This window comes from Alligator mississippiensis, chromosome 4, assembly GCF_030867095.1.
Source record: "Alligator mississippiensis isolate rAllMis1 chromosome 4, rAllMis1, whole genome shotgun sequence".
NCBI classification, from domain to species: Eukaryota; Metazoa; Chordata; order Crocodylia; family Alligatoridae; genus Alligator; species Alligator mississippiensis.
In genome coordinates, this window is record NC_081827.1 from 227,070,292 (window position 1) to 227,093,366 (window position 23,075).

The window sequence follows — 23,075 nt, forward strand, 5'->3', positions numbered from 1 at the left end:
CATTATGTGATGACTTTCCATATACTCTCTTTGCCAGATTAAATACCACAAGGAGTGGAATAGTATCAAGTCAAATTATACTCTGACAGATACACCACAACTAGATATGGCTCGCGAAGCAGCCAGAATCCTTAACCAGGTATGTATTTCCACATGGAAACACTCGATCATTTGACAGTTTGTAGTCATATTAATAACTTAATAGGAAAATGTACAACACTTTTATGCAGTTATGGATACACAGGAGCAGGTAATTAGAGGGATCTTGTTACTGGTTTAAATGTTTTATGTTTAAATTCCTACAGAACTTGTACAAAGAAAGCTGGGAGAAATTAAAAGCTACTGGTTATCTTCTGCCTCCTGACACTGTGCAGATCCGTCATGCCAAGCACTCAGATGCTGTCCAAAGTGAGGTAATGTCATCCTTTGTTTATAAACATGTTGGGAAGGAGACTGCTTAGGATCTGGCAGTACTGAAGGCTCTGCAAATCTCATCAATTAATATTACAAAGGCCTGTGTGGGAGGCAACCTTCAAAATAGTTTCAGTCCTTCTCCCTAGGACTGAATGCATGCTACCTTCCATCAGTAAATAGTATCTGCCTTTTTTGAATCATAGGGCCATTGTTTGAGGCCCAGATTCTGATCCCCTTTCTCCTCTTTAGTCCCTTCACCTTATTCCAGGAATAGTCCTTTGAATTTAAATGGCAGCTTCAGAAAATCTCTATAAGAGAATAAGAATGCTGCAGTAGCATGAGTGATTTTCTGGTGGCTACTTTTAGCAAGGCTACATGTCTTGTTGCAAGGGTCTTTCTTCCGAATAACCTGCAAGACCAAATACACAGCATAATACACATGCTGAATTATTGCATAAAATACATGCTGAGTTTGGTACCCCATTCCTTGATGGTTATTGAATATATACATTGTTGAATGAAGTAACAATGGATACAGAATAGGTATTTTAAATAACATACCACTAGACTAACTATCAATGTGATTTTCAAATTCTTTGTTTCAGCTTCCTATAAAATAGTATTTGCATGAAATTATAGAATCATAAACCTGGAAGAGATGTGAAGGTTTGCGTAACCCAAAAATTATATGTAAGAGTTTTTTCTACAGGGCATTCCTGCTGTTTTAAATAAGTTGCTCTGTTAAAAGATTGAACTATATTAAACTAGAAAATAACATTTTCATTAATTTGTATTGTAGTATCATCCCTCATCCCCTCTTACAATATGTAGCAGCATTCTGAAAATTGTCACTGTATTTAGCAGTAAAGCAAGGTCATTGTTATTTCTGATACACAAGGAAACAGGTTTTTCACAAATATATTCCATTTTGACATTAAAATGTCTCTCTTCCCCCTCCCCAGCTTAAATACAAAGCTGAATATGTTAATCAAAGAGGTCACTATGTTGGAGTTCCCACTCTGAGAGATGATCCCAAACTGGTGTGGTTTGAGCATGCAGGCGAGATCCATAATGACAGGTTGTACAAAGCAGCTTATAACAAATCAAAGGCTAGAATTCACATCCCGCCAGATATATTGTCAGTCGTGGGTGCCAAGGACTGCCAGGCCTTGGTCAGTGATATTGACTACCGTCACTACCTGCATGAATGGACCTGCCATCCTGACCAGAACGACTGCATCCAGGCAAGGAAGGCCTATGATCTACAAAGTGATGTAAGTTATTTTATATTTACGCCCTGTAATTCTGACTTCTTGGTGCTTTAAGTATATGGCTTGTATTTATGAAGCTCACATATTTTACTTTGGCTTAACTCATGATGTTGGCTGTGCAATACTTTCATTTCCTTACATTTTTTTTCAGAATCTCTATAAATCTGATCTGGAATGGATCCGTGGCATTGGGTGGATGCCACTGGATTCTGTAGAGCACAAGAGAGTAAAGAATGCCCAAGATTTGGTAAATAAGGTGAGTAAATTTTCTGCAACGTGTATGATTCTGTCCTGGTTCTAGTGCATAGCATTTAAGGTGATATTATTATGTCTTTGCAGAGAGTCTATACAAAGGAGGCCCTGGACAACTTTTCCAATATGACATCAGTGGTTGACACACCAGAAGTTGTTTTGGCAAGGATTAACGCTGTCAATCAAAGTGATGTAAGCATTTTTTTTAAATGTCACGGTAGCATTATTAGACAGCTTAATTATTATGCCAGGCTATGTTCTATAGTTAGCAGTGATATAGTTAGCAATGCTAGACTTTTAGTAAAGTGTTATGTAAGTGAGCAACACAGGATTATTGTGTGATGGCGTTTTGTGTTTTTCAGTAAAAAAAAAAAGTAAGATTTCTTGTAATCAAAATTAGATCCATTTTGGCTGAATTTATAGTAAAGCTACTAAAATCTTCTTACAGATCAAGCGTTTTTAATGCCATTTGAATCTGCTAATGTGCCAAGGGACACTTGCTTAAGGATCATGGTGACTGGTATATCTTTGATAGTATCATTGTATATGAGATAAATTCACCAAGCAGTAAACATCAGCAACTGACAGGAGGTCTAATCAGCTAACTAATTTTCCACAGATCATTAATGTGTTTATTTTCTTCTTTAGCTAAAATACAAGGAAACATTTAACCTCGAGAGAGGCCAGTATATTGGTTCTGATGACACTCCACTGCTGAATCTTGCCAGAGATATGTCTAAGCTTTATAGTGATGTAAGTTTTTGTAAATAGTCTGTCTAACCACTTCATTTTATTTCACTTTACTGACCCTAATGCGTAATGCCCTGGATTGGGACACAGCAGAGCTGAGTTCTATTCCTAGCTCTACCATTAGTTGCTGGGCGCTCTGGGGCAAGTCACTTTACTTCTCCATGCCACTGTTCCCCTATCAGTAAAATGGGGATATTATATTCACTGTCCTTGGCAAACAGCTTTGAGATCTACTGATGAAAAGTACTGCATTATACAAACAGTACAGCATAGAATAGGCAGGCAGTATTGTAAATGTATGCATCTAGAAAAATGCTTTAGATTTTTTAATTATACATCTAATGAAACTTGAATGAAATGTCAGATTTACAGCTGGATGGGGGACAACAGGACTAGGAATATTTTCATGAATATGTCAATACAGCTTTACCTATTTTGTATTGTGCTGTATAACCAAGGCTTCACATTTAGATTATAGATAATTTTTCTGGTACCATTTTGAAGTAAGGGCATTTATATACATGCTCCGGTAGTGAGGAAAGGGGTGCCCTTTAATACATGAAACGCTGGAAGCTGCTGGAGTGTAGTAATTACCATGCTCCAGCAACTGATTCTGCTCGAACGCGCTGTAATCACAGTGTGTCAGAGCAGCCTCACTGCACATGTATAAGTGCCCTAAGGGACTATTGACTGTAGGTAATGGTAGAAAGACCTAACTTTAAATATTTTGCTCATATGAATATGTTAATTTGAAAATGTACTGGATGTTTTAATCAAAACCTATACATCTTTTTTTTTGTCCAGAAACTGTATAAAGATGCATGGGAAATCACCAAACCTATAGGTTATACTTTGGACGAAAAATACATCCCTGTCGTTGGAGCTAAGCACTCTAATTATATTAACAGTGAGGTTGGTGTGAATCTTCTTTCAATACCATGTATCTCTTTTTGAGGTATTGGTTATTTGAATCATCTCAACAATTTCTGTGTGACTATTTTGCAGCTTAAATATAAAGCAATATATGAGAAGCTGAAGGGCCATTACTTGGCTGGGAAGGATGTTAGTGAGTTCCCCAGCGTCATTCATTCTCTAGCATTCCAGAAAATGAGGAGTGCGGTAAGGAGAGATTTTTATCTATTATATTACTATCTTTTTCAGTATTGTGGTATCTAATAAGCCTTGATCCTTCAACACACACAGGCATTTGTTAGTAGAAAAGCTGAAGGATCAGGCCTTCAAAATTTAACTCATAATAAACACTCTTGTATTTGATTAAGTCAAAACATTGTTTTAAATTGGCAGATTTTTCTGCATGCTTGGTGTGTAGCTAGGGATCAATAAGTAAGTGTGAAGCTGCTTAGGAGGCTAAGATGACAATTAATTATAGAGGCTGATAAATTGACCAAGTTTGAAAGAATGGACAGCTTCATGCAAGATAAGTCCATCAGTGGGACATGATACTTAGGAGCAGAACCTACAACTTAGGACTTCCTGGCACTGAATGCTGTAAGATGTAAGAGAAGAGGGGCAAGGGATAGATCAGTATACATATGCTCCACCAGTATACTCTTCCCCTTAGCCCCCACTCTGTGTCACCTACTCACTAGCACATTGGGATTGACAGATTAATTAATATTTATTGTTTGCAATTGCCTGAAATCTGAGCAGGTATTTTATTGCTCAGTCTACCTTTGCTTTAACAGAGAATTTCAGAATTAGTTTAGAGTCATCTGGCAGTACTTGTATATCCACAGAACAGAGTTATGCCTGTGGATGCTCATCTACTTGAAACTTTCATATACTGGGCCATCTGTTACCCTCCCTGCATACTCATATTCTCCTAAAGGCCATATGCAGTTATATGTAATATGATCACTAATATTCTGTCTGCATTTAGTCACTGTGATCTAGCTAGCAGAGTGTGAGCAGAAGGTCTGGTGAAGAATAAAAGCAGCGATGGTGACAAGAGGAAAAATCCCCCTTTCCTTCCAGCTTTTTAAATTAAAAACAATCTCTGGAGCATAAGGACTGCTTACACCTTGAATCCTCATTCATTCCCTCACCAAGGGTCAATCTTCCCTTTGTATAATTCTAGTAGAATCATTTTTAATTTAAATTCTTCAGCTATGCATAAGAATAGAAACCTTTCTATGAAATCCATGGGATTTTTCCTATTTAGTTTTGAAGGTACAGAATAGGTTCCAGTGTTATAGTCTGTCATAGTCAAACATGTATCTGAGAAATACACATTTTTAATATTCATTTTTCTGTTCCCCCAATACTTTGTTTTCTAGTTGGCATACAGGAAGAATTATGAAGACACCAAAGCAAATGTCCATATCCCAAGTGACATGTTGAATCATGTGTTGGCTAAAAAGTGTCAGTATATCCTCAGTGATCTTGAGTACCGAACCTACTTGCATGAGTGGAATTGTTCACCTGAAGAACATGATGTTGTTCTGGCCAAGAGAGCCCAGGAGATTTTGAGTGATGTATGTGTCCTATTTATTAATTTAAAGTGTTGGTAGCTGAATTAATTTAGTGACTTAAGCTTCTTGATTTATTTTTTTAACTTTTTAAAATATGAAACCATTCTTTCTAAATTGCTTCAAGATATCATTTGATTGAATCTACATTAAAGGTCTTTATATTATTTTTCTTAGGAAATCTTTAATTACCTTATTTATTATTATTTATATATGTTGTATTTATTATTTCCTGTAAGCTGCTTTAACTTACACTGGGGACCAAAATGTTTTCCAGAAGCTGCAAGCAGCAACGGCTTACTTTTGTACCACCATTGTCGGGTGCTGCACCAGTTACAGAGACAATAGAATGGTGGTACAGGTCACCTAGCAGGCTGTAAAGCACTGGCTTAGCCAATGCTGTAATTGTAGTATGAAATTACATATGAATGTGGACATGGCTATGTATGCCTTAGAAAATCTTGTTGTGTGTTTAATATCCTGAACCTGTATGTCATGATTTGTTGTTGTGTTCTGTTTCCCATGTAAATTTATGTTGAAATAGCTGCAAAAACATAGTGACAATGATCACTTTTTTGTGCTTAGATATAAACTTTCAAAAGTAACTTTAAGCAAACAAGACTTGTTTAGAGCTAGTAGAATCATTGTATATTGCCACGTAGAAGACACTAGTTAGATATGGGAAAGATAAAGTTATCACTTTTGAGGCAGAGTGCATGCTTCTGCAAGCTAATTAATTTATTTTCTTCAGGTTATATATAAAGATGACTTAACTTGGCTGAAAGGAATTGGATGCTATGTATGGGACACTCCACAAATCCTGCATGCTAAAAAATCATATGACCTGCAAAGCCAAGTAAGTAAATCTTCTCTTAGCTGATAGCAGGATTTGTAGTAGTGTAGTATGCTTGCATTGAAAATCTACCATGTAGTGTTTCAGGTTTATCTGTAGAAACATCATTAGTTCCTCTTCTTATTGAAAAAAACAGAATAATAAGGGTAGCAAGTAGCCAGAGGATAGGATTGCAAGCAAGTTTATTTTAATCTGAAGATCATGAGGTTAGTCTACTTAGGGCACAGACAGAAGTTACATTTTTCGCATGTTCAGGCCCCTGAAAGCACTCTACAGCCATGCCGTGACACACTTTCACGGCTACAGAGCACTTTAAAGTGGCTGATTATGTGAAAAATTAACCCTCCTCAAATAAGGTATCAGATGAAGGTGCTCTACTTTGTAGAACCTTAGGTAACTTGTGTTCTCTAGGGTTAATTTGTCATGCAATCAGGGCTGGGCTGATGCATGGGGCTGTCACCAGCACTGCTCCTTTCATAAACTGCCAGCTTGCCCAGCCTGAGCTGAAGTGGGAGGGGGCTAGATCAGAGCCCCACCACCTTGTGGCCCCCCTCAACCTCCCTGGCTGGAGTAACGGGGTTGAGCTCATGAAAAAATCAGCTCACTACTGCTGGCTTGTCCCTCCCTTCTTCCTCCCTGATGACAGCCCCAGTGTTGGGTGGCGGGGGGGGGGTGCATGGCTGAGGAGCGGGGCGGCTCCTTGGCTGGGGAGAGGGGCTTCTTGGCTCTCTAGGTAGGCTCAATTTCCTCCCGCCCCTTCCCCCCACCCAACAGGTGAATGTCCATTGGGTTGGGGGCTCTCTAACTCATGGCACTGTATGTATGTAAAGCGCCATGAATTAGAGTGGGGGCCTGAATGTCTGTCAGCATCCTTACATGTAATCTTTCATCACTCCTTTGCTCTGGACACAAAGGAATAAAAACAACATGCAAAGGATGTGGTTTAATTAGGCCCTTGTGTTTTTTACTCAGCTGGGAACTCTACATCAATCACAAAGTACAAATCATCCATCCTTACCAATGTGGGGAGGGCTATCATCAGCTCCCACCTTCCAAACCAGTCTCAGCCTGCTTTTGTCTCACTTCATATGAAGGCTCGAGAAAGAGGGTTGTCTAGCTGCTGCACATTAGGAACCTAAACTCCCTGTCTCAGCTTCTTTAAGATGTTTTCCTCTTAGTCTACTTTAAGTTGTGGTTTATCAGAGAACCAGACTTCACTGGACACCTGCAATAGATGCCTGCTACAGAGGCATAGGCTTTGATGCCTTCATATCATGCCCAGAAATGTTCCCAGATACCTAAGACTTCCCTACTTAATATCAAACAAAAATATATCCACTCCTCAGAGAGGTTTACCCCATTGTCTCTGAGTAACTCCCAGTATCAACTGGAATATTATTGCTAAACTACCAAGAATTGTCTTCCCTCTTTTGGATAACTCCCTAGTTCTTTCACCTGGCCTTTTTATCTGGGCCCAGCTGCTGGGGCAGGGCTTAGATACCCTCTTCAGGGTAAGCAGGGGTCTGTGACTTACCTGAGCTCTACCAGCCTTCTCCCAATCCGCAAGACAGGGGAAGACTTTAAAGGTCAGCCACTCCCCTTCCGCACTGTACCTAGACTTCTGGTGGCTCCGGGTGAACTCTTAGTATAGCGCCCCCTTTCGCCAGAGATAGTGATGATAATAATAAAAAAGTACCATTTTTGGGCCCCCTTTCTGTCTAGGCCCCAGGCAGGTGCTCCTTTCACCCATGCCTGTGTCTGGCCCTGCTACCCTTTCTTTTCAGTGTCATGACAAATACTCCATCATCACCTTTGAAGTTGCAGGAGTTACATTTAAGTTCCCAGGTTTCTCAGTATTAAGTAAAGAAACAAGTGGGGAGATATAACCAGGTTGCTGAATTTGCTAGAAGGAACAGGCTGAAGCACTGTCAGAATTAATACTTCTTTTTGTCTGTTTTCTTAGCTTCAGTACACAGCTGCAGGAAAAGAGGGTTTGCATAACTACAGTGTTGTTACTGACACTCCAGTTTATGTGACTGCAGTTCAGAGTGGCCTCAATGCTAGTGAAGTAAGTCATCTCCCGTTTTTTCCACCATGAAGCTCCTTGGGTTCAAAACGATAATTGAAAGAGCGATTTCATCTTTACATTTCTTTCTATAGGTGAAATATAAAGAACATTATCACAAAACTAAAGACCAATACACAACTGTGGTGAAAACAATGGATCATGATAGAATCGAAACTCTGAAGTATCTTTATAGCAATGTAAGTGATTCTAGCTCTTCCCCTCAGATAGCAAGTGGGTAGGATTTTCATTTTTTCAGTTGTTGTGGATTTTTTAGTTCCAGATCCTTGGCAAATTACAATATATTGATAAGCTGATTTACTGCAGAAATGCTCATTTAAGCTAGGACCCATTCTGATATGAGAATGGGCATCAGTAAAAGAAGAGTTGAGTTTGTCATCTATCAGATGTATCCTTCAACCTGAAAGGAGGTTATTTTGACAAACGTAGAGCCTCTGGGGGTAGAGTAAGAGTTCAGAGGTCTGTGGAGATATTATTTAAAATGCTAGTGGTTTTAATTGCTTTCCTATTTTGTTTATTACTGAACATAAGAGTATTTTAACTCATACAGAAAAACATTTTACCCCCTCAGAACCTGTACAAAGACGCCTGGGAGAAGGTAAAAGCCACGGGTTACATACTGCCCTCTGATGCTGTTCTTCTGTCACGTGCCAAAGAGCTGAAGCATAATGCTAGTCTTGTAAGTGAACAGAATATCTTCAGCTTTTGTGTCTTAGTAGTGATGGAAATGCTTATTGAAAATCACTAGAGAAAGATTAGGGTATATCAGTCTGACTCAGCCATCCACCCTATTCAGCAAAGATTTAAACATATGCTTAAAGCTATACATGTGAGCAAATGCTTTGCTGAATATGCTTAAATGTTTTGCTGAACTAAAGCCCGTACAAGCTAGCTCTCTTGAGGTACACTTGTACAATTAGAGATTTACATTTATAAGTTAAAGATGTGCAGCTATTTCCCTATAAGAGATACATTGAGTATTCTTTAATGCTATTTTATGGCTTCCAGAATGTATGTGCTACTTTACTATCTATAATAAAACTGAAGAAAAAACCTGTTCTGAAATGCTTGTAATCTCCATTCATCTTGCTGGGCTAGTGCCCATTTCAATTGCTGAAGAATATGGCTCTAAAAATGCAGTTGTCATAAAGGAATAATTTTACATCCTTTCCTGGTCTCTGCTTAGGTCAAGTATCGGGAAGAATATGATAAGTTTAAAGCACTTTACACTTTACCTAGAAGTGTTGATGATGATCCCAACACAGCAAGATGCCTTAGAGTTGGCAAGTATAACATTAATGTAAGTATTTAAAAAAATAAGTTCTGGTAGTGAGCACATTTAGTAGTCATCCAATATTAATCCAGATTTCATATGTAAGTGTGTATCAGCTTTTCATATTGCTAAACTCTCTATTATATATATCTAAACATGTTTGTGTGTGCTTCTGGCCCATCTGCTAAGTTAAGTTACCTTTGTGACCAAGCTTTTGGCATGTTGTCTACAGAACAAAATTCTATCTTCCTTGCAAAACCTACCGTGTTGAGGGACTCATTTACAATATGGAACTGTGCTACTGTAACTAACAGACTTTCCAGTCTTACATGTGTAAATGATACCAAACCATATTTTAATAATGCCATTGATTTGCATGGGAGCCTAGAAATCACCAGCTTGTGAATTATTTTAAGTGTAAATCAGACTATCAAATTATAGTTAATGCTGGTAGTGACCATATAGGCATTCCAACTATTATCTCACGAGAAAATCAGCTATTTTAAACAGTGCTTCAGACTGTATTGTGATATTACTAATATGTGTGTTTAACTTTGTAGCGTTTGTACAGAGAAGGCTATGAGAAGAACAAGGCCAAAATCCACATTGTACCAGATATGTTGGAAATAATTGGTGCTAAGGACACGCAGAAGAAAGTCAGTGAAATTGATTATCGTACGCGTCTCCATGAGTGGATTTGCATGCCGGATCTTCATATCAATGCCCATGTTCGAAAAGTCACGGACCAGCTTAGTGATGTAAGTTCTCAGGCATGATATTCTGAACACATATGGTTAACCTGGAATTGTGGTTTTTGATGCATAAATTCCACATGCAAACTGAATATGACAGTAATAGTCGTAACTGCAGTATCATCAGATTAGTTTAGCCACGCCAAGTTCTTTTCTTTAAGTGAAGTCAATTTACACACTAAAATGTTCAGCATTGAAACATTTTTTACTATATTTGTTGGATACTAATAATTAAAGCTGGTTATAGAAATTCTTTGATCTTATTGAAAATGTGATATTTTCCTAGTTGTAGAAATTAGAAACAAATATTCATACAGTTGCTCAGCCATTTAATACATTTTTCATGTATTTCCTTTAAAAAAATGTATTGCTTTTGCAAATAAATAAATATTTTAAGAAATCCTAGGATCTACGTGGAACAATTCTATTGAATTTGGTAAAACTATCCAAATTTTCTGAGGATTTTTTCCTGTAGATACCTGATGCGATCAGTGGTACACCATAGTGAAAAACATACATCTAAGTGAAACCCTTCTTGTTGAATTACTTCTGTAGCGGGGCTTCCTCACACAGTTCCTTATAATCAGTAAATCAAAATTAAAAAGATTGAATGGTATGTTTGCCTTTTCATTTTCAGAGACATTTGTTTATGGAATATTGGAAAGGTATTTGCTATTGAAAGTTAACCTCTGGGATTGATTTAGTGATAAGCATTTAAGTTGTACTGAAATGTTTATCATATCTTTTTTGTTCTAATACTGTAGGTTATCTACAAGGATGACCTCAACTGGCTGAAAGGCATTGGTTGCTTTGTTTGGGATACTCCTGAAATTCTCCATGCCAAACATGCTTATGACCTTCGTGATGATGTAAGTCTGACCTGTCTACTTTGGTTCTGCTTTTTAGTTTCTTTCACTTCCAGGAATACTTTTTAGGTAAAAGGATGCAGTGCAAAAACTGCATGTAGCCCCTTGCATGAAAGCCAGAAAGCCTTTCCTGTCTATACTAAAATGTTCAGATTAAATGTTTTGATCTTTAGTTTTTAGTAAAGAAGTGTCCATCAAATAGGCCCCACTCAGAAAAGTACTTCAGCATTTATTTAAATGTGTGTCTATTCAGAGAAATGCTTAAACATGCTTAGGTTTAAAAATATCCTTAAGTGTTATTGCTATCAAAGGGACTTGACAAGATACCTAAATACTGTTCCTGAGTACTGGTTCTTTCATGACTCAGGTCTTTTGAGCTATGTAGGGTATGAAACAAAAGAATTAAAAATGTAATGTTATAAAATTAAATCTGTTCAAGAGTAATTGGAATTGCTTTGGGCTTGTGGTTTCATATGGTAGACATAAATATTTAATGAATGATTTTTTTAGGTTGAAGTATTATAGTATCCCTTTAATGCAACATTATGACTGTTTTTATTCAGCCAAACATATCAATTATGCACATTGAGCCTTTTTGCTTATAAATTCTTATTGCCTGAGTGCATTACTAATACCATAAAGAAGATGCCTAACTGAACAAGTGCCAGAATGAACCTGTTTTATTTTTTCTCTGCAGATTAAGTACAAATCCAAGGCAGAGAAAATGAAGAATGACTACACCATGATCCTTGACACTCCTGTCTATGTTCAGAATGTCATCAGTGGCAAGAATTTGAGTGATGTAAATATTGATATTACATGTCCATCCTGTAATATAGTAATATATGCATCATGTCTCAGTAAATATGCTCTGATTATTTTCCTGCTAGTCTTTACTCCCCTGGCAACCCCATCAGCAGAAAATTGAAACATAGCTGGTGCATTGAACATCATGGAAGGGATGTTTTTTTGTAACTGTCCTGAATACGCAATTTTTTTCTTGAGTACATACAGACGCTTGGAGATCTTAGGGGGAGGTCAGATGGCCACCTGACCTAACTTAGTTTGCCCAAGTGTGCAACTTACACTAGATCCCTACTTAGCTTGATCTAAATGTGAACTGTACAGAAGTTCAGGAAGGTTAAAAATGACTGACTTGATCTCAGTTAACTATAAGTTAACAATCTAAGTTAGATTAAGTTGTAAGTAAGATAGGTCTAAAAATGGCAAACATGATCTAAGTTAACTGGGGTGGGAGGGTCTGGGGGCTAAAAGTAGCCTCTGATCCTGGAGGGTGGGAGAGAGAGAGCCTCCCCATCCCCCCAACCCCTCTCACCCAGATCCTGCTAGCCCTCTGATCCTGCAAAACCCTCCCAGATGCCCCCAACCCCACTGCTCACCCCGCTTTCCTCCTCCTGATTCCCCAAGCCCTCCTGGGGAACCACACTTGCCCCTCAGCCCTCTCACAGACCCTGCTTGCCCCCTGGCCTCCCATAGAACCTCATAGCCTGCCATGATCCTCCCTGTGGATCCCATAGACCCCCCTGATCTCCCCTGCAGACCTCATTTGCCCCCCAGATCCCCTCCTTGAAGACTCCACTTGCCCCCTCTGAACCCTTCTGTGAAACCCCATTTTCTTTCTGGTCCTCCCACGCTAGTCTTCCCCAACCTGACCTATCTTAGACCAGGTGGCTATTTTTAACTCGATCTAACCTCCCACTAGCCTCCACAAATTTTTGTATACACCTGTTCTTTCTTTCAAAATGTGGTGCTGATGTAGAAAGGTGTAACGTGGCCGCTCTGCATTGTAGGCAGCAGCAGCACATGGGACAGCAGCAGCCTTCAGCTGCTGGGAGCACCACAGTCAACTATCAGCAGCAGTACCTTTTATTTTTGCACCCCTCCCCTAGGCCGGCACCCAGGCCTGCTGCCCTGATCTCTCCTCCTCAGTTATACTACTGCTGATGTCTGCAGATAATAACTGACAAAAGAGTCAGTTGGGCAATGTGTACCATGAGACAGCATCCATAGGCTGACTTTTTACACTTTTTCTTATTCCTAGGCTGTTTATCGTGGTGAATATCAGCACAACATTAGAGGCAAAGTGATCCCCACTAATAAAACAGTGGACTTGGAGAGGGCAAATCATGCTCACAAGATACAGTGTGAGGTAAGTACAAATGCATAATTTCTAGAAGAAGACTAAAGAATAAAAGCTATGTTTTGCCCTTCGCTGTTAAATGCACATGCATAGTTCTCTTTGATTTTACGAGCAGTCTATATGTATATGTCTAATTTACAAAAACTTCAGCAAAGGGACAATCCCAGTCAGAATCAGTCACTTTCCAATGAGAATACTGGGTGAGTATGCCAGCTCTAAATGCAGCCTTTGCAGAGCCAACAAGCGGGTGTGTGGGGACAATGCCTCTTTGCTGAACTCCAAAGCAGATATGCAATACAGTTGGTTCAAAGTCAGTAAGGGGAAAGATTTTCATTTTTTTCAAAAGCCACAAGCTACTTCTTTCCTGTACTGAAAGAAAAAGCGTATCCAAAAGTTTCAGTTGTTTCTCTGGACTGTCAAATAAAGTGGTTGGACTTTGCTCTAAAAATAAACTGGGACAAAAACTAGGTCTGTCAATTAATCACAGTTAATTCACGCAATTAACACATTAATTGGTTCTTTTGTTAATTTTTTTAATAGCAGTCAATCGCATGCGTGGTTTTGGAGCCCGCGCCCAGGCTCAGCTTGCACCCTGCTGCCCTTGCCCCAAGAGCTGTGTGCTGGCCATGCCACATGTCCCCTGCCCGCCTGGCCACGGGAGGCACAACATGGCATACTGCGACTTCTGGGGCAGAGGCAGCAGGGCAGAGATCCCCAACCTGCCTCTGCCTCACACACAAATTGGGAGGCATGTGCCCCCCATGCCTCCCCTGGGGGTGTATGCAGTAGCAGGGAGCCTTGCCCCCCACTTCCCCTAGACAAGTACGAGCCTCCCATGGCTCTGTCCCACAACCTGCCCCAGCCCTGATCACTGGTTAATTGTTTGACAGCCCTAAAAAAACCCTCTAGTTAATCTAAAAGGCTGCCTAATAGGGGTGTGAGAAGCAGGCCCTATTCGATTTGGATTTGGATTCAGCCCAAATCAGAGACAGTGATTTGATTAGTTGATTTGGATCGCTGTCCCTGATTCGATTCAGCCAAATCTGAATCTGAAGATTTGATGCTAATTTGGAGAATCAGTGATTCGGACATAGACACAGCTTTAAATGTTTTTTCTACATACCTCTAAGTAGCAGGTGGTTCATGAATACTGTGATGCTGAGGCATATGAAGTGTCCCACAGGAGTGTGGGAGAGGGTCCTCCACGTGCTTGGCAGTGAACCCAGAAATGGACCAGAAGTAATTCCGGTCCACTTCTAGGTCCGCTGGGGAGTGCATGGGGGGCTCCCCCATGCTTCCCTCCTGGCTCAGTGATCAGCTACGGGGGGACCCAGGGTGCGCCTCTCTCCCCCCCCCGATCCAGGAGGCACCAGTCACCGAGCCAGGGGGGCATGGCAGGGGCCCCCTGTGTGCTCCCCAGCGGATCTGGAAGTGGACCAGAAGTGCTTCTGGTTCACTTCTGGGTCTGCTGCCAAGTGCATTGGGGAGCCCCATGTGCTTCTGTGGGACGCTCCATGTACACCAGCATTGCAGCATTCACAAGCCACCTGCTACCTAGAGGTATGTAGAAAAAACATTTAAAGCTGTGTCTATTGGGGCTGGACTCAATGATCTTCCGAGGTCCCTTCCAGTCCTAATGTCTATGAAATATGAAATCTATGTCTGAATCACCAAATCTTTCCAAATCTCTCTGAATTGATCTGGAGGTTTCCGATTCGATTTGGAGAGATTAAAGGGTCCTCTGATTCAATTCAGAGATTCGGCCACCTAATCAGGCTGAATCTCCACCAAATCAAATCAAGGACTGAAGCTTTGCACAGCCCTATTGCCTAATGCAGTGGTGCCTAACTTGTTTTGCCCAGTGGGCCAGATGGTCATTGCTCTCAGTCTGTCTGCAGGGTGGATCCAGTTGGTGGTCCTGATCCAGCACCTAGGGCAGGTACAGTGGGGCCCCATCCATCCATATGAAGTGGGCAGGGGACAGCACAGCCCTGATCCAGCCACATGGTGGAAAGGAGCTTGGCCTGACCTCAACTTGGCCTTGTGGGGCCAGGGGGCATGGCCTGGTCCCTATCTAGCCATGTTGCAGGGAAGGGGGCATAAGCTGGCCCACATCCAGCCATGTTGGGCTCAGGAATTTGGCAGCTGGGAGGGGTGGCAGCATTAACTGCTACTTGTTCTCCACCACCAAAATTCCCAACAGTGGGGAGTCCTGCAGACCAGATGCCATTGTTCCATGGGCAAGATTTGGGGTACAGGCTGGAGTTGAGCATCCCAGCCTAATATATGTAGATTTTTATCCCTGACATATCCCCATTTGCTTTATATATTTCAAATGACTCTGTAGAGTTAAGGGTTAGGTATGGAGTTGAATTGCAAAGAAGATATTTGCTATACAGTTAATAAATTCTCTTAAATATTTCACATATTTGTCTCTTTTCTTCCCTGCAGAATTTGTACCGCTGGGCTGGAATAAATGCTCTTCCCACTGCATACAAACTTCCTACAGACACACCAGCTTTTAAGCATGCTAAACATGTTCAATACATGGGCAGTGATGTAAGTACCGTATATTGAGTTCTTTTCTTGCAAAGGAATGTTTGGGGATCTCTGTGCCTCATGTATGAATATGCAACATTTCCTGGAAGTATATTCATAAATGAGACTAATTATGTTTGCTCCAAGCGTCTTTAAAAGCCGAGGTAGAATGAGGTGATATTGTAGCCGTGAGAGTCCAAGAAAGATGTAAGAGACAAAGATATCCTTTATTAATCAATTATATAGTTGGGTGGAACGTAGGCAAGCTTTTGGGTATGAAGTACCGTTCTCCAAATCTCTATGAAAAAAGCAGGCACAAGTTGAGCTATATAGCACATAGAACAGAGGCCTGTGCAAAACTCCAATGTAAGTAAAAACAGGATATGAGACGTTATCAGGAGCTAATAGGACACATGCGGTAGAAAGGATAGCCCAGTAAATAGAAGAGCAAAACCACTGAAGAAAGTCCTTATCACCTTTGGGGATTGGGGATAAAGTAGATTGCAATAAACCATGAAGTCAATGTTTGTGTTAAGTTCCTGATTCCTTCTGTCCAATAAGGTAATGGATTTTTGTTCCCAGGCCTGTCTTTTTGAGGGTGTGTAAATTTTCCTTGAGGATGAGGATTATGAGGTCAGAGGGAGTGTTTTTTTTCTGCAAAAAAAATATTCTATCTGTTTCAGTGTCTCTATCCTTTTTTTTTTGTCCTGGGTGAAACTAGACAAAAACTATGCACCAGAATGATCACAGAAAAAAGAAGCAGATAGATGGATACCTGGTGGGATATTTAAAGCTCGGTGGTGCTAAAATCCTTAGAAGTGTGCTACTTTGTCCTGTAAAAACTTCCATAATGGCCTTTCTATCAGCAGAATCTGCCAGCAGTTGCAAAATTTTAGGCATGAATATAGTCCTTTAGTGATATGGGTTGCTCATTACCATGAATGGTAAATGGTAAGGTAGAAACTGAAATATTTATTACAGATACAGTCATGTGCAAACATAATTTGTGATTTGGTTTAACTTTTTTTAAACTTCATTTTTCAATATTACAGCTTAAATATAAAGAAGCCTATGAGCACACAAAGGCTAAAGGCTACACCCTTGGACCTAAAGATGTTGGCTTTGAGAATATCAGGAAAGTTAATAAAGTTATCAATGAGGTACTGTAAAAATTGTTTTGCATATGTCTTTATGAACATATTATCATGTAGAATTGTTACTATCTAACAAAATTAATTACAGAACAATTTTATAAACCAACTGATAAAAGCTGTTGAGAATTTGATGGGTCTTTGTTAGTGAGATCCATACTTTCAACATTTTTAGGCCAAATGCATACAAAAGCATACACATATTTTTGTCTGTTGATATTAATAAGACTGTCCATATGCTTAAAAGAATGTTTGCCTGATCAGGGCTCTGATCCTCCATAGCATGTATCAAATATGTTTAACAGTAATATTAGTTTTTGTGAAATATCTTTAGCTACTAAGAGGCCTTTCTTGCAAAGTGACTCCATTTCCTACCAGTCTGTACTCTCTAGAGGAACTCTTGGCCTACCAGAGAAATAACTACTAATTTTTTGCTGACCTGGATGTTGTATGTCCTTGTTTTAAGTGTTTAATTTTTAACATGTGGAATACTGTTTTCTTTGGGGCAGAGGATGTATCGGGAGACATACCACAAGCTTAAGGACAAGATTCATACTACCCCTGACACGCCAGAAATTCGCCAAGTCAAAGCTACACAGGAAGCTGTCAGTGATGTATGTCTTTTCTTATAATTTTTCCTAAGGGAGATGTTTGGAATATTCAGCCTGATCAAACATTTCAATGTACTTTCATTTTCTTTGTTTTCCAGCTGATCTACAAGACAGACTTATTTAAAATGCGGGGACACTTGATTTCCTTGCCCTTCACTCCTCAAGTCGCGCATTGTCAGTATGTTGGGGAAATCACAAGTGATGTAAGTACCTGTTTCAATAAGATAATCTGATTTTGAATGCAGCAGGCCAAATTCCTTTCTCTTGATGCCTGTGCAGGTGTCCATAAGAACAGAATTTGGCTTGTCATTTGAATTTTAAAATATTGCATAGTAATTATTTAATTAGTATTCCCCTAAAGGGTCATCTTTTAATTTCTTTGTTACTGTGCTTGCTTCACAGAATAAATACAAGCAGGATCTGCAGTGGCTAAGGGGCCTGGGCTGTTTCCTGTATGATACTCCTGATATGGTCCGTGCTCGTCACCTGCGTAAGCTTTGGGTAGGTGCTCTTTTCTGGAACTCAAATGCACACATTGATCACTTCATTTTTTATGGATTCACAAGTGTCAAGATGATATATTTTAAGGACACCAGAGCAATGAAGATAACAGTTATTTTTAGCAGCTACTTTGCTGTAGTAGTGCATCATAATGGGGGAGCGTGCTGCTACAGCAATGTAGCTAAACAGAGACACAAATGTTCCCAAGTATTAAGGAGCAGGGAGTCTACTGTAGCAACACTTAACTCTGTTAAGTTTCATTGTATATTTTCAATAACATAGCTAGCAAACGTGACATGTATATTTCTTTTTCAGTCTAATTATGTATATACTGATGATGCGAAGAAGATGAGGGATAAATACAGTGTGGTTCTCGACACTCCCGAGTACAGGACAGTCCAGGAGCTGAAGACACATCTGAGTGAAGTAAGTATTGGAAAGGATGTATCTATCCATTTTAATGATGGTTAAATGAGGTGCAAATTGTCTCACAGGTTTTCCTGCTATTCTGGATGTGGTCCTTTCATGTATGTGATTATCTAAATTCAGTAGTGTAATGAGGGGTGGATGAGTGGGCACCTGTCTCAGGTGCTGATTTAGAGGGGTAGCATCTATACGTTGTCCTATGGCAGTGTTGTTACTGTATCATGCTTTAGTACTTCCTTTTGGAAATATTAAAGCACGGCACAGTAACCACCTGTACTGTGCCTACATGCAGTGCACAGTTATTTTTAGCAGCTACTTTGCTATAGTGGTGCATTATCCTGGGGGACCATGCTGCTATGGCAATGTAGCTGCTGGTCACATGTAGACACCCATGGACTCTACATCCCTGTAGCTCATTGCTATGGCGGTATAGCATTATGTGTAGACATGCCCAGGGAGTACCAGAATGGTGTTCCCAGGGAGCTGATGCTGCCACAGCAGTGACCTGTGTTCAGGGAACTCATGGTGCTGTAGTAGCAGGCACCTCTATCTAAATGTTAATTGAATTTATGTAACAGAGGAATTAACTGCCAGATTTTGTCTCTTTCTAGATTGTTTACAGAGCTGCAGGCAAAGAGCAAAAGGCAAAATATACTTCAGTCCTTGAAACTCCTGATTTCTTACGAGCCAAGAAAGGACAAAAAATACAGAGCCAGGTGAATCTTTCCTGTCTTGACATTTTCTCAATGCAATGCGACTTTTTTCTTGTCAACATAGAAATCTTAGGGATTACTTGTGACTGTGGTAAATACACAATTTTAAATGGAAGCATAATTCTCCAGTTGACTATGCCCCTTTATGAAGCATGTTTGTTCCTGTTCATCTGAAATAGTGGAGAGCTTTGTTAGATCCCACTTCAGCTCCATTCGAATTCTCTAAAAATCTGGCTCCAGTGAACCAAATATGTGTAAATTTAATGGCTTCATTGGCTAGATAAAATGTTGGCATTGTTTAATTGAAGTATGTGGTATGAAGTGATCACATCTCTTAAAAACCTACAGGCATAGTTTAGTCAAACAGCTGGCTTCTGGATATCTTTGTGCATTTGTATCTGTGTGTGCATGCACAGTAAACCAGGAAGACAGTGCAAAGAGTTCCTTCTCTCCTTAAGTACAGGGGTCTGTAGCATAGGGATCCGTGCACTCACAGTATATAAAGGAAGGTTTAGCTAGCAGCACCTGAAATGGGTCAGAGCCCTGTCCTTTCTCTAGCTGCACTTGGAGCCTAGCAACAGGTGGAGTTCTTGCTTTTTTACTTTAAAAGTGTAGTTGCCTCTCAGGGGAGCAGTGAGAAGTCCCTCCTTAGGGTCTTCATGTTCATGCTGCTTGTCTTTGCTCTTAACAGGTAAAATATGCCAGCCTTTCTCCCATTCCCTCTCAACCTGGATGTTGCTTTGTCTTCTATCCCCCATGCTGCACGTAGTTCTCCAATCCACAAGTCTGTCTGTTGCAGAGGTTCCCAAACTTTTTCTTATTGCGTACCCACTTCTAGATTTACCAGCTGCCTGCATACCCCTACCAGCATATGTTTTATATTTTAACCCCTTAAATGCTAATTATTATTAGAATGAAAAATTAAATCCGCCATTACACAATTTTTGCCATGTACCCCCCGGAGATGTCTTGCATACCCCCAGGGGTACATATACCACTGTTTGGTAACCACGGGTCTATTGCATCTGTTTCAGACATTACTGATTTCTACCTGGGTGTGTTCCTTGTATTTTTTTTAAAAGCTCTGGTAAATAATGAGTAATATGTTTTAAAGATGGCAGTTACTGAAAACTCCTACAAAGAGTTCTGTGAAGGTCAGTCCTAGAGTTATGGTCATTTGGGATGTTGGCTTGTTCCATTTCTCTGGCATTTACAGAAAAACCAGAGTACTCAACTGGTAGAAGGATGACACATGGGAGGATGGGAAAAGCAAAGGGGCACATTTCGTTTTCAAGGTGTGTGGGTGTGTTGTGAGCACACAATCACCTTGCAGGGCAAACAAGGTAACACATAATTGAAATGGATAGTTTTTGAATGGTGCCCTTTTTTTGCCATAGTATTTGTATGTAGAGCTAGCCACCAAAGAGAGACCCCATCACCATGCAGGTGCCCAGACAACCGCCTTGAAACATGCAAGACACGTGAAAGACATGGTCAGCGAGGTAAGAAATTTCTTCTCTTGTTGAGGTCTGTTTAACTATGTGAAAGTCCCTGTTCTAACATTGGTGATGGGAAGGTATAACAAGGAGCCACCCTTTATTTATTTTTAGATCTTTTGATCCTTGAGGATTACATTTCCTTCTGCTATCCCTAGATAGTTTTTACTTAGTGTAAAATGTGGATACTTAGGGGTGGGTTTATAAAACACCTGCTTCTAAAAGTAAGTCAGTAAGACTCAGGTGCATTATGTAGCACATGAGAGATATTAATTATGACCCATTTCTGCAGGATTCTGAGTACTTTCAGGGATCTTCTGAAGAGCCTTATTTCCATTTGTTTCAATAGAAGCTGAAAGCAGTCAGCATTCTGCAGCATTGACTTCTCAACCAAGTGTTCTCAGGGTAGCTTCACAGCAGCAGATGAGCAAGTCTGTTAGGGTACCTGCAGATGTGCAGAGAGGCTGCTCTGACACGCTGTAATTAATCGAGTCTGCTGGAGCATACTAACTATGAAACTATGAACTAGTGCACTCCAGCAGCCCCCCACATCTCGTGTATCAGCATCCCCATGCTTCAAAATGGCAGCAGGGTGCTTTAACTAAAACTCATTGCATGAACTTTAGTTAAATTTCCCCTGCTGTCATTTTGAAGTGCAGGGATGCTGATACACAAGACGCTGCAGGTGCTTTAATTAGAGATGCTCTCAGAGCCTCTCTAATTAAAGCACCCGTACCCACCTCTGGAGCATGGGTAAAAATTGCCTTAGACACAAATTATATTTTTTGGTCTTTTATTGTATTATTTTCTTATATTATATTTTTGTTCATATCCCATTAGAAAAAGTACAAAACCCAGTATGACAAGATGAAGCACAAGTACACAACTGTTCCTGACACGCCTATCCTTATCAGAGCTAAGCGGGCTTACCTCAATGCAAGTGATGTATGTATCCCACAACCACCACCGCTCTTACTTTCTCTCATTTCCTTTGAACAAGGAAAATATGAAACTAGGAGAAATAAATGGAGCAAAAGCAGAAAATACTTAAAATAAAGAGCACCACTGGGTTGTTGTATGTTATTCCATTTGCATGTATTTATATCTGTAGGATGCCTATAGTTGAATTGAATACACTGGCCGCATCTGTACAAGACACTGACCTCGCAGTAGCCCAAGACTACTGTGCAGTAGTGTCACATGGCAGTAATCATGACTCAATGCTACTGTGTAGAGTACTCTTGGGCTATGGTGCAGTCAGTGTCATGAAAAAGCCACTCATCAACACTACTTTGCGGTAACTCTGGTTACTGTGCAGTCACTTAGTACTTATTTATACAAGTACCAACGAATGCGCAGTCACCATCTCATAGATACAGTGGCTGTATGTTATTTCAGCTAATCCTGCAGTTAAGTTTGAAGCTGAAAAATGAGAGAGGGAAATTATATCAAAATCAGTTGCTTAAATGCAAGTATTCAAAATAATATACATTACAGTGAATTGTTGATGCTGGGAGTGGACATAGAAATTATTTTAGCTTATTTATCACTTTCTTCTTATGTATCAGTGCTGTTCAAAGAATAAGCTTTGACTCTTCCTGAAAACCTATCCCTTTTTATTTTAAAATAGAGTAGGAAAATCCAATTTCTGTCGTGGATAAAGACTGGAGGTTTTATTTTCTCCAACTGTAGAATTTTCATTTAAAGAAGCTGTAAGACCCTGACTAAAAGTGTTTTACTGTATACTGAGATCTGTGGCATGTAAATTGCTAATCGCCTTCTGGCCCATGCAAAACTTTAAAGACTGTGTATTGGGCTGCACATCAGGTGAGCTGATCTTATTATACATGTCTAAAAACACAGGGTGCAGACAGAAGTGACAATTTTCACTCAATCTGGGCACAGAAAGCAGTTTATAACTGTGACAAAACACAAGTACACAGCTGCAGACAGCTTAAAAATAGCTGATTGGTTGAAAATCTGACCCCTCGTTGTGTGAGGTATCAGATAAAGACATTTCAAAATGTAGCATCTTTTGTAACCTGTGTCTGTGGAGCTCCTATCTTGTCGCTGTTTTCAGAATGGGACGGGGGAAAGGAAATGGAGGGAGTTTCAGCCCTTGCTGGAGGGTGAAATGAGTATATTGGAGCCCATCCCGAGGTGGAGGCAGGGGGGGCTCCAGTTCACCCACCCCACCCTCCAGCACCAGCTGGGGATCCCCAAGAATGAGCTTCCTCTACTGCCTCTCCCCTCCTCCCCACTTCTGCAGAGGGCAAGTACTGGCAGAGAGCTCTGGCTGTTGCTATGGGACCCTGGCTGCAGGCTCCCAGCCCACAGGTAGATTCCTATCCCCGCTGGGACCAAGAGTGAACTTCTGTTTGGTCTGGGGTAATGTTGTAACTCAGAATGCTTTGCAAAAATTGTTCGAAGTTACAGCTGGGAGTTGCAGTTCTGCTTGCACCCCTTCAGGCA

At 40.3% G+C, this 23,075-nt stretch overlaps 1 protein-coding gene across 1 annotated transcript in view; it reads left to right on the plus strand.

Moving 5' to 3' along the window:
* The window catches only part of NEB (nebulin), a 210,907-nt gene that overhangs the window by 136,110 nt on the left and 51,722 nt on the right, over positions 1-23,075 (plus strand). The window contains exons 87-113 of the mRNA XM_059726275.1: positions 38-139; positions 306-413; positions 1,377-1,688; positions 1,837-1,941; positions 2,025-2,129; positions 2,586-2,690; positions 3,492-3,599; positions 3,693-3,806; positions 4,985-5,182; positions 5,928-6,032; positions 7,993-8,097; positions 8,190-8,294; positions 8,687-8,794; positions 9,302-9,415; positions 9,949-10,146; positions 10,905-11,009; positions 11,704-11,808; positions 13,069-13,176; positions 15,619-15,726; positions 16,758-16,865; positions 17,366-17,470; positions 17,566-17,670; positions 17,870-17,968; positions 18,284-18,394; positions 19,006-19,110; positions 20,505-20,609; positions 21,444-21,548. Of these exons, the coding sequence (XP_059582258.1) occupies positions 38-139; positions 306-413; positions 1,377-1,688; positions 1,837-1,941; positions 2,025-2,129; positions 2,586-2,690; positions 3,492-3,599; positions 3,693-3,806; positions 4,985-5,182; positions 5,928-6,032; positions 7,993-8,097; positions 8,190-8,294; positions 8,687-8,794; positions 9,302-9,415; positions 9,949-10,146; positions 10,905-11,009; positions 11,704-11,808; positions 13,069-13,176; positions 15,619-15,726; positions 16,758-16,865; positions 17,366-17,470; positions 17,566-17,670; positions 17,870-17,968; positions 18,284-18,394; positions 19,006-19,110; positions 20,505-20,609; positions 21,444-21,548 (3,261 nt within the window). The remainder of the gene's footprint in view (positions 1-37; positions 140-305; positions 414-1,376; positions 1,689-1,836; positions 1,942-2,024; positions 2,130-2,585; positions 2,691-3,491; positions 3,600-3,692; positions 3,807-4,984; positions 5,183-5,927; positions 6,033-7,992; positions 8,098-8,189; positions 8,295-8,686; positions 8,795-9,301; positions 9,416-9,948; positions 10,147-10,904; positions 11,010-11,703; positions 11,809-13,068; positions 13,177-15,618; positions 15,727-16,757; positions 16,866-17,365; positions 17,471-17,565; positions 17,671-17,869; positions 17,969-18,283; positions 18,395-19,005; positions 19,111-20,504; positions 20,610-21,443; positions 21,549-23,075) is intronic.